Source organism: Scyliorhinus torazame, chromosome 14 (assembly GCF_047496885.1).
Source record: "Scyliorhinus torazame isolate Kashiwa2021f chromosome 14, sScyTor2.1, whole genome shotgun sequence".
Lineage (NCBI taxonomy): Eukaryota > Metazoa > Chordata > Chondrichthyes > Carcharhiniformes > Scyliorhinidae > Scyliorhinus > Scyliorhinus torazame.
The window spans coordinates 166,928,352-166,940,427 of NC_092720.1; the positions used below are offsets into that span (position 1 = coordinate 166,928,352).

Sequence of the window (12,076 nt, forward strand, 5' to 3'; positions counted from 1 at the left end):
TGTAGTATTCTGAGAGAATTTCCCCTGATGCTGGTATGTGTTAATAAAGTGAGTCAGGTCTCATGAGTGGGTTCGGGTGGAATCGGATCCTGCTTTAGATGGTGATGTGCATTATAGCAGATCCTCTTCAGATGACGGGTGTTTGACTAATACCATGGGTAATGTTTATACTGTCCTGTCTGGGACGACTACTATCCTGAGTATGGTGAGGGAGTGGGGGTGAGTCTCTACAGACCCGAATTCCCTCAGCCCATCATACCTCGATGTAAAACAGTGGGATATGTTCACCTTTCACTCTTCCAAGATTTATTTCATGTTCTGGGAAAAATCTTGAGTCATTTTCAAATGCTTTACTATTTTGGCTGATTCAGAGTTTAGTGTAGGCCGAAGAATGTGTTATTTGCTGTCTCCTATTTTATCTATCGTCTGTTGGATTTATAACTCTCAAATTCAAACTATTGATTTTTAGCATGTTTTATTGCGTTGATGAAAATTGAATATTATATTTCCAGTTTCGACATAGACATAATTTACAGTGCAGAAGGAGGCCATTTGGCCCATCGAATCCACACTGGAAAGACCAATCTTCTGTAAAGATTTATAACTCACAAACTCACTTTTTAAACTTATTCAAAACTACCAGATATGTCAGCATGATGTTTTGCTGTTCACTGAAACACTCCGGAGCCTACAGTAAGAGGCCTGTACACAATATATTGGTGAATGTCACTGTGGCTGGTATACTTTCTCCATCAATGGATTTAGAATTTCCAGTTCACAGGATGTTTCCCTAAGAAATATTTATATATTGTTACGATACGCTGGACTCGTGCGCAGTCAATTCCAGCCCCACTTGACCCGGAGTTGCAACACAATTGAAATTAACTAATAATTCTTGGAAAATACCTGAGGTCTTTGGCCCAATAATTAGTCGCCAGCTTTGTAAATTTAAACCTAATTTTTATTAATAACAGTAACTATAATTAAATAGGCAGCAAATATACCTGATTAACTATTATCTAATTCCTAACCCTGCCTCTTTAACTCTCCCTACTCTCTATATATACATACACACAAGACAGACAGAAAGGAAAATAATCCGAAAATTAAAAAGGATAAAAGTATCGGTTTCAGATGGATGTCTTTCAGTACATCTTTTAGTCTCGGCCTTCAGTTGGGGAAGGTCTTTGCTTTCAGTCTGTAATAGTTTTCACTGTAGATTCGTCAGGATCTCAAGACTTCTCGAAAGAGAAAATGCTGGAAAATCTCAGCAGGTCTGGCAGCATCTGTAGGGAGAGAAAAGCGCCAACGTTTTGAGTCCAATGACTCTTTGTCAAAGCTTTGACAAAGTCATTGGACTCAAAACGTTAGCTATTTTCTCTCCCTCCAGATGCTGTCAGTCCTGCTGAAATTTTCCAGCATTTTCCCATACATTTCAGATTCCAGCATCCGCAGTAATTTGCTTTTATCTCAAGACTTCTCTGCAAATTCAGAAACCAGGATGCAGGAAACCTTGTTGGAGAACGAGAGAGAGAGCAACGCACAGCTTCTTTCTCAGCGTTCAGGCTCGTTCTGTTTCCTTCTTGGGTCCTCTGTAAACCTCCCACCTGACTGAAGCCAATCACAGTCTGTTGCTGGGCAGAATACAGTCTTTGGCCAATTCATTTGCCACCAGCCAACCAATCGAACTTAATCTTCCGATCTCGGGTGCCAAAAAGTCTCAGTTCTTTTGTTAAAAATCTAAATCTGGCACAGTGACTTATTTCACAACTTCTGAGTTCCTCACTTCCGCTGATCCATTTAAAGGTATATATCCATTAAATATTCAGGGATCAAAAATGATCACGACAAAGTGAAAGAAATTGGAAATAAGGGAATCAAAAGGAAGGGTCCTTACAATGTCAAGTTACACAAACGCAGTGTTTGAAAGCACTTTACAGCCAGCAAAATGCTGGTCGCCAATTAGTGCACAGCAAGATCCCACAAACAGCAATGTAATAATTCCCAAATAATTTGTTTTTGTGATGTTGATTGCAGGATCCATAGTTTAATTCATCAAGGTAACTCCACTGCACTTTTACAATGTAGTGATATATGATTTTTTTTTTTACATTCGCCTGAGAGGACAGATGTGGCCTCGGATTAACTCTACAGAAAGTTGGTACCTCTGTCTGTGCAGAAATCCCTCAGCACTGCACTAAGTTTATGTCAGTCTCGGAGCTTGTGCCTCTGAAGTCAGAACCCACAATCCTCTAACATCGAGAACAAGGTTGTGGATTCAAGTTCAACTCCAGATGGATTGTTCCATGAACATGGATTAAAGCTGTTGTCAGGGCCACACAAATAATTCCTCAGCCTTTGGGCTCCCTGTACAAACGTCATCTGCCATTTGTGAAAACACAAACATGGTGTATAATGAGTGAAGAAATTATCCTGCAGATATTTACAAACTGCATTGATCGTGAAGCCAATTAGATCACAATGTAGCGCCCTTAAATAAAACTGCTTCAATTGGTCTCACACAATTTTTTAAATGTTTGTTTCAGTAAAACTCCTTGACAAATATACAACAACCATATGTGCACAGGTTGCAGCAGAGAGTTTACAGTAGTTTGTGTTGGGTTATATTGGTATAATCCAGCTGAGATGTACCATATGGACGGCTCTTCAAATTACACTCCGGGCTTTTGGACATTCAGGCCCGCAGTCAGACATATTCATCACTCCAGTCTACAGGCTGTGGCTAGTAATTATTTCAGCAAACTGCAGGCCCACAGATAATAGTTTATTTCAGTTGTGTCAGTTGAAATAGTTATAGTTTAACATTGTCATAATTACATTATTACCTCAATAATGTTACTGGAGTTTTTCCTTTGTTTGCTAAGGTATGGCAAGATTAAAAATATACTTTCTCTCTGATTCTCATGTTTATAATGTTGGAGGAAAGAGTAGAACCGGGAAAGAGAGGGATGGAGAGGACAATGAGAGCATTGAAAACGGTAGATTGGAGGAGGAGACAGTGAGATGGGAGAATGGGTGAGATGGAAGAGGGAGAAATGGGTGGAAAAGAGTGGACTAAAGAGGTAGCAAATTGTCCAGAGAAAAAGAGGGATGATAGGTATGAGAGGAAGGAGAATGAGGTGGAGGAACGAAGGAGGAGAGCAAATTACTCCCTCAATCCCTGAATTACAAATTCAATATTTTCTCCCCTCGCTGTCCCTCCCTCCGCTGCACTGTTGTCTGGTGCCTCTCCTGTAAGTACTGATTCCACATCGTTGCTTTGGATGCTGCGGGTCTTCCTCTTCTCATCGTCTGTCAAACATATCCGAGGCTACATATCCCACACTGATGTTGTTAGTTTGAAAGCCTCCGAGGATGCAGAATTCTATTCCACACTAGAAATCTGTTAAAACGTTTACCAGGGGAACTGAGACAGCAGCTGCAATAAGAGGTTTTTTCAGACATGACAATGACAAGTTTAAATCCCCACCTGATCATCTGCTCAAAGTGACCCAAGCTGAAGGAAACTCACTTTATTCCAGAAATATATGGAGCAATTTTAATTTGAACAGTATTCTATGTGGCATGTCAAATGGTTACTGTCTTAAACATTTATTTATGAATGATGCCATCTGAGGTCACATTAATATTGGACCACAGTGTACTAAGGAATTAATCCAAATATCAAGCTGTTCCTTAAAAAAAAAATCACATTTATTATCATTTACAAATTGCTCCACATACATAGTCCAGAAAGAAATTAATCACACATGAAAACAAAACCGTTCTTTCTATCTGTTCCAATTTAGTTTCTACCTTCACACACATTGTTCACACAATCTTCTAAAGTGTTACGGTCTTATGGGACGTGTGTGAGTTGTTGTTGGCTGTTTATCCATGTCTGCTGGTTCCTGAGGTGACGTCTTTCTCGGGAACATTGTTGCCGAGATGAGTGCTGTTGCTGTGGTAATTGTTGCTGCTGATCTGTTGCATTTGTTGGGGACCGGTTAACCTCTGGGACTGATGGTCGTTCATTTTCTTGTTTAGTTGGTGAAATCAGATGTGCCTCATCAGCTGTCTGCTGTGAAGGAGCAGCTTCTCCAGTTGTACATAGATGTCTGCGGTTGTGATGATAGATCTGGTTGTTCACTTTCACTGTGTACGGTCGAGGTGACAACTTTTCTACTCCGGTCTCAAGTTGCCCAGTGAGCTGACTTTTGTTGACTGTGTTGAATGTTTTTACTCTGACCGCTCTCAGCTCTGACATTTATCAAAGTGAAATTTATCTTTCTGTCATTTCACTTTGATCTCGTCACTCACTCATGTTATTATTGGCCTCAGTAGTGTTTTTTAGATGTTGGAAGAGCAGTCTGGGTGCAGTGTGACATTAGTGACTGAACTGGGCAACTTTTCATACCATCAGTAGGTGTGTTTCTCCAACATTGCTGAGTACACATCTATGCTGGATATAGTCAGTTTTTGATCTCTGACACTTTTTTCACTGCTGCCTTGGCCTTTCCATTTGACTGGAGAAAGTGTGGACATGATGTGTGGTGCTGAATTTTCCAATCATTCTTCACCCATGAATTAGAAGAGTCATAGAGATTTACAGGATTTATAGAATTGAGGGCCATTGTCACGCATCACAATGTCAGGAATACAGGGACAACTTAAATGTGCTTTCAAGAGTTCTACAATCTTATTGTTAACTCCCAGTAGTCTGAATATCAGTTGACTGACGAGATGATCAATTCCAGTGAGAGTGAAGAGGTCTACTCCAAGCTTCATCCATGGCCTGTCTGGGATGTCATGAGTCATGATCAGTTCTTTATCTTGCTTAACTTGATGTTCATTACAAGCTCTGCACTGACTGATGTGGTCTTTAATCTCATTGCTCATGTTTGACCAGTAGAGCACTTCTCTTTCCTTCCTCAGACTACACTCGATTCCTCAACGGCTTGTGTGGATGTGCTTCATCTTCTCTTGAGGGAGAATGACCCTGGCCCCTTTGTACAAGATGCCATCTTGGCTGATCACTTCATCCCTTCTGCCCAATTCTCTCTTACAGCAACAGGTGTGTTCTTGATGATGTCAGATCATCCTTCCATCACAACGTCCTGTAACATCTGAAGAGTTGTATCTTGTGTTTCTTTGATCTGAGCAAGACATTGGTCTGTCAGATTCAATGTCTCTTGCTGGGCTGATGATTCTAGAGCATGTTGTGTTCTTGTTGAATCTGGAAGATTTCACACTCTGTACTAGCTTCATCAGCTTCCTTCAGTCAGCTCTTGACACATGTTGGTGATGTTCATCTGTTTCCATCGTTTGTCCTTCACTTCCAAATGATATCTCTGAAAATGAAGTAACTTCCTTTGTAAACACTTTGGAGCAGGTAGAAGCAGTTTGAAAAAGATGCTTTGAAGTGTCTTGTGGTCAGACTCAACCATCACTTTCTCTCTCTCCCAAACAGGTTCTGTTGAAATGCTCACAAGTAAAGACAATATCCAGACACTCTTTCTCAATCTGTGTCTAGCATCGTTTAGTTTGTGCTAAGTAAAGTTGCCATAGTCCCAGGTGACCATAGACTGTTTTCCTCTTTGAGAAGGAGAGCTGACTGGTGGTGATTTAACCTGTGGATCACTACACCTCAGGCAAAGGACAAGGTTGAGAAGGTGAGGCTTTCATGAATAACCTTAGCTGGTACAGGAATTGAACCCATGCTAGGGCAACATGGTGGCATGGTGGTTAGCATTGGTGCCTAAGACGCTGAGCACCCGGGTTCGAATCCCGGCCCTGGGTCACTGTCTGTGTGGAGTTTCACCCCCACGACCCAAAAGATGTGCAGGGAGTGGATAGGCCACGCTAAATTGCCTCTTAATTGGGAAAAAAAAAAATTATTGGGTACTCTAAATTTTTTTAAAAAGGAATTGAACCCATGCTGTTGGCCTCGCTCTGCAGCACAGACCAGCAGTCCAACCAAACTCCGGATATAAACACAACTGGTTGTTCTTGCTGCATGAGAGTTGCTCCAAGTCCTGTTTCACTGGCATCTTACTGCAGGGCGACTTCACCGTTGACACCATAGTACTTCAGCACTGCCGTTGTTGTCACTAGTTTGATGTGAGTGAAAGCTGCTTATTCTTTGCCCCAACACCACTGAACAGCCTTTGCAGGGAGCTTGTGTAGCGATTCACACTCTGATGACTGATTGCATAAAAGCTTGTTTCGGTCGTCCTATGTTCCAGGAGGTTTGACAACTGTGTGAAAGTTTTATTACAGGACTCACAGCGATAGTGTTTCTCCCTTTGTCAGTGCATTGATGGACCAGGAGAAACACCATCTTGTCATACACCTGAATGGTTTCTCTCCTGTATGAATCCACTAGTGCTTCAGGAATTGGGAAGAGGGGATGAAAGCTTTGTGACAAACATCGTGGCCAAAGAGTTTTTCCCATGCGAATCTCTGGTGCCCATAAGGGTTGAAAAGTCACAAAAGATTTATCACAACCCACACTTGAAAGGTTACTCCAGTGTGGATCAGCTGATGAAGTAGAAGGTTCAATGACCTCAAAAGTGATTTGTCACACACATGGCAAGTGTAAAGGTGTTGATGTCCACTGAGGCTCAAAGAGTCAAAGAATGATTTGTCACTGATCTTGACGCAGAATGGTTACTGCTTTGTGTGAATGTGTTGGTGCTTACGGAAAGTCGATAAATCCGAGAATGATTTGATGCACAAATTGCACCTGAATGGTTTTTCCCCTGTGTGAATGCGTTGGTGTCTGCAGAGCTGTGATGAATCTGAGAATGATTTCTCACACACCTCACAAGTGAATGGTTTCTCCCCGGTGTGAATCCGTTCATGTTTACGGAGATCTGAAGATGACAAGAATGATTTGTTACACAGTTCACATGTGAATGGTTTCTCCCCGGTGTGAATGCGTTGGTGCACGAGGAGACTTGAAGAGAATGAGAATGATTTGTCACACACCTCACACCTGAATGGTTTCTCCCCTGTGTGAGTGCGTTGGTGTTTGCGAAGGTTCCCCGATTGCAAGAATGATTTGTCACATACCTCACATGTGAATGGTTTTTCCCCTGTATGAATTGGTTCGTGTTTGCGTAAGGTTGATAAATCCGAGAATGATTTGCTGCACACCTTGCATGTGAATGGTTTCTCCCCTGTATGGAGGCGTTGGTGTCTGCAGAGCTGTGATGAATCTGAGAATGATTTCTCACATGCCTCACACGTGAATGGTTTCTCCCCCGTGTGAATTCGTTCATGTTTACGGAGATCTGAAGATGATGAGAATAATTTGCGACACACCTTGCATGTAAATGGTTTCTCCCCGGTGTGAATGCGTTGGTGCATGAGGAGGGCTGATGAGGATGAGAAGGATTTATCACACACCTCGCACCTGAATGGTTTTTCTCCTGTGTGAATACGTTGATGTCTCCTGAGGTTTGCTGACAGCGAGAATGATTTCTTGCACACCTCGCATCTGAATGATTTTTCCCCTGTGTGAATTCGTTGGTGTGTGTGGTAAGCCGCTAACTGAGAGAATGATTTGTCACACACATCGCATGTAAATGGCCTCTCCCCCGTGTGAATGCGTTGGTGTACACGGAGATTCTGAGACCGTGAGAATGATTTGTCACACATCTCGCACGTAAATGGTTTCTCCCCTGTGTGAGTGCGTTGGTGTCTGCAGAAAGTTGCTAAATCCAGGAATGATTTGATGCACACTTTGCACATGAACGGTTTCTCCGTGTGAATGCATTGGTGTTTGGTGAGCTGTGATGAAACTGAGAATGATTTGATACATGCCTCACATGATTCACCGGTGTGAATTCTCTGAAGTCTCAGCAACCTTGTAGACATCACAAAATCTTTATTAAAAACCTCACACTGGAATAGTTTCCCTTCCACATGGCCTTTCTTGTGGTTCAGATGCCTATTTGGAGATCATAGGAGCCGGTGGAGGCCTTTCCATGGAAGTCACACTTGAACAGCCTCTCACATGTAGCAATAATTAAGTGGTTCATATGGCTCGATGAATGATAGAAGCTCGACATTACTGATCTGATGATGTGTCAAAGCTCGCCTGACTTGACCGATTTCTATCTAGATGATCCAACCTACTCTTGTGTTGAGCAATGCTGTGAAGGAATCGGATGTCTTCCCACAGTTGTGCAGTTGTTCCTTGGGTGATGGTCAGGATCTATCTGTGGTGTCCATCCTCTCTGTATTCTCAGGTGTAGGACAATGCAATCTTTCTGTAAAATAGGAAATGGAAACATGATTTCCTCCAACTCCCTTCCTCCTTTGCTGAAGGGGCTGACTCCTGAGTTAGAGACTTTCCACAGTGAGTGCCAGTCTGATATTTTCCACAATGAGGACAATGGAAAAGATGTAAAATGGCAATTCACTGTGAGCTAAAGTTGTGCTAGTGAAGACCAGTTTTACACTTAGAATGTGTGTTTAATGTCAAAAACGCTCAGGAGATATTGCACCGAGAAATCGGTCGAGTCAGGCGAGCTTTGACACATCAGCAGATCAGCACGGTAGCATTGTGGATAGCACAATTGCTTCACAGCTCCAGGGTCCCAGGTTCAATTCCGGCTTGGGTCACTGTCTGTGCGGAGTCTGCACATCCTCCCCGTGTGTGCGTGGGTTTCCTCCGGGTGCTCCGGTTTCCTCCCACAGTCCAAAGATGTGCAGGTTAGGTGGATTGGCCCTGATAAATTGCCCTTAGTGTCCAAAATTGCCCTTCGTGTTGGGTGGGGTTTCTGGGTTATGGGGATAGGGTGGAGGTGTTGACCTTGGTTCAGGTGCTCTTTCCAAGAGCCGGTGCAGACTCGATGGGCCGAATGGCCTCCTGCACTGTAAATTCTATATCTATGTAAAATTGCATTTACAGTGCTGAAGGAGGCCATTTGGCCCATCAAGTCTACACCAGCCTTTAGATAGAGAACTCTACTCAAGCCCACGCCTCCACCCTATCCCCATAACGCAGTAACGTTACTTAACGTTTTTGGACACGAAGGACAATTTAGCATGGCCAAAGCCACCTAACCTGCATATCTTTGGACTGGGAGGAAACCGGATCACCTGGAAGAAACCCACGCAGAAACAGGGAAAACATAGATTCTGCACAGCCAGTGACCCAAGCCGGAAATCGAACCTGGACCCTGGAGCTGCGAAGCAACTGTGCTACCATGCTGCCCAGAGATTAATAGAGATTTTGACATTTTTCCTCTTGTTTTCCAAAATTATTTGAACACACTGGGCAGGAAGTGCTGGAAGCAAAATAAATATTGCTTCAGCGTAACTGATTGAAGGGTTCTGGTTTATCCTGGGAAATTAGACACACTGCACTCACTCAGACTGCACATCCCAAATTCAGCTCCCACACACAGCACTGGGCAAAACTATCAAATCCAAGCCCAGGCTTTTGAGAAACGCCGAGGCCTTTATGTAAAATCTTTAAAGAAGACATTTCAATAAATGTATCTCTGCCCCTCCCAGATAATGACACCTCACCTTCTCATATTCAGCAATGACCCATCAACAAAACTCAGCCTGTAAATCAGAAGGGAAATGCTTCCAATAAACACCCTCAATATCCAACACACAGCCAATCAAACAGCTCAGTCCGCTGATTTATCGGATTAGAAGGCGGGGCTTTGATAGTTCGCAGACTCGAGCCTGGTTCTGCGCAGGCGGTGTGGAGTCGCAGTCTGGCCGCCAGAGCGACATTACCCATGCTGCATGTCGCCGTGAGGAGCGGCAGTGTCAGCCTGCGGTGCCTGGTGGAAGGTGCAGTTCTCCGCGCAGCGGCCGGGGGCGCCCAGCGTTCGGGGTTCGAAATCGCTCGGGGGGGGGACAGGATCGCAACCGTTAAACCTGCTCAACCTCTATCCCCGTTAACTCACCTCATTCTCCCTCACACCCCCGTTCCGTCCCTCACACCTCCATCTCCCCTCACTCACAATTCTTCCCCCTCACTCACAACTCATCCCCCACACACCCCCATTCCCCCCTACAACCCCCATTCCCCCTCACTCACAACTCATCCCCCACACACCCCCATTCCCCCCTACAACCCCCATTCCCCCTCACTCACAACTCATCCCCCACACACCCCCATTCCCCCTTACAACCCCCATTCCCCCTCACTCACAACTCATCCCCCACACACCCCCATTCCCCCTCATATCCCATTTTCCCCTACACCCCCATCTCCCCTCACTCACAACTCAACCCCCTCCCATTCCCCCTCACTCACAGCCCACCCCTATTCCCCCTCCTTCACACCCCCATTCCCCCTCACTCACCACCCACCCCCATTGCCCCCGCCCTCACAACTCATCTCCCTCACACCCCATCTCTCCTCACCTCCCCCTCAGCCCCACCCCTCTCCGCTCACCCCCATCCCCTTACCCACCTCGTCCTCCTTCACACCTCCACCCCCTCACACATCCCCATATCCTCCTCACACCCCCATATCCCCTCACTCCCCCATGTCCCCTCACTCACCCCCATATCCCCCTCACTCACCCCCATTCCCACACACTCCATCATTCTCCCTCATCCATCCCCCTCACCCCATCCCCTTTCCCTCAGCCCAATTCCCTCCCTCACGCTCCCTATCGACTCAACCCTTCACTCCTCCTTTTGCCCCGTCCCCTTCCTTCACCCCATGCACTCTTCCCTCACCCACCAAACCCCCTTGCTCACTCCCCTTCATCCCACCCCCCCTTCACCACCCCATCCTCTTCCTTCACCCCCTCCGTCCACCCTCCTTACCCTGCCATTCCCCTTTCTTTACCCCCCCCCCCCTCATGTAGATGACAAACAGGTAGGGTTCATTGATAGTCTCTCGGTTGAATTCCAGAGAGATTGGCATGGGATGATTCGCCATTGCAGGAGATTCTCTGGATACAACTGAAGAGGAAAAAGTGGTACACATCACAGCAGTACCACTTACTGGACAACTGAGAAGAGTTGCAGGTGGAAGGTTGTATAGTCGGGCAGGTCAAAGATTGAGAGGTTGCTTCTCTCTCCACAGGTGCTTTCTGACTGCAATGACAATCGCAAGACCCACCGGGACGACCCAACTGACCTCCTCGTGGGGCTTGTGGAATTAGAGTTTCCCCACTAATGTGGAGGCCAGTCAGCTGAGGTTCAAAGAACAATACAGCACAGGAACAGGCCCTTCGGCCCTCCAAGCCTGTACCAACCTAGGTCAAAACCCTCAGCACTTCCTAGTGCCGTATCCCTCTATAGCCATCCAATCCATGTATTTGTCGAGATGCCTTTTGAACGCCGTTAATGTATCTGCTTCCAGCGCATTCCAGGTACTCACCACTCTGTGTAAAAAAAAACCTGCCTTGCACATCTCTAAACTTTTTCCCATGGACCTTATACCTATGCCCTCTAGTGACTGACCCCTCCACTCTGGGAAAGTCTGCCTGCCCATCCACTATATCCATGCCCCTCTTAATCTTGTAGACCTCTTATCAGGTCGTCCCTAAACCTCCGTCCAAGTCTATTCAGCCTCTCTGCGTAGCTAACACCCTCCAGACCAGGCAACATCCTGGTAAACGTCCTCTGCACCTTCTCCAAAGCTTCCACATCCTTCTGGTACTGTGGCGACCAGAATTGTGCGCAATATTCCAAATGCAGCCTTACCAATTCTATACAACTGTAGCATGACTTGCCAGTTTTTATACTCGATGCCTCGTCCAATGAAGGCAGGCATTCCATATGCTTTCTTGACTACCTTGTCCACTTGTTTTTTTTTTCTTTTTGTTGAATCAATTTAGAGTACCCAATTATTAAACTCCATTTGCCATTTCCCTGCCCAAGTCTACAACCTAACTATGTCCTGCTGTATCCTCTGACAATCCTCAACACTATCTGCCAATCCACCAACCTTGGTGACATCCAAAAACTTACTAATCAGACCAGCTACATTTTCCTCCAAATCGTTTATATCTGTTATAGTCAACAGAGTCTCCAGCACTGATCCTGTGGAACGCCACGAGCCACAACCTTCCATTCAGAAAAACAC

The 12,076-nt window shown here is 45.0% G+C and overlaps 1 protein-coding gene across 1 annotated transcript; it reads right to left on the reverse strand.

Moving 5' to 3' along the window:
- Window positions 1-3,692: 3,692 nt before the first annotated feature.
- LOC140390189 (uncharacterized) lies at window positions 3,693-9,687 on the reverse strand. Its single transcript, XM_072475137.1, has 2 exons — window positions 9,544-9,687; window positions 3,693-8,276 (listed from the first exon to the last, which is right to left on the reverse strand). The coding sequence occupies exon 2, from the start codon at window positions 7,879-7,881 to the stop codon at window positions 6,670-6,672; it is 1,212 nt and encodes a 403-aa protein (XP_072331238.1). The 5' UTR covers window positions 7,882-8,276; window positions 9,544-9,687; the 3' UTR covers window positions 3,693-6,669.
- Window positions 9,688-12,076: the final 2,389 nt, after the last annotated feature.

Coding starts and splice junctions, on each gene's coding strand:
- LOC140390189 (XM_072475137.1), bottom strand. CDS start 7,881: ATGTCTACAAGGTTGCTGAGACTTCAGAGAATTCACACCGGTGAATCA.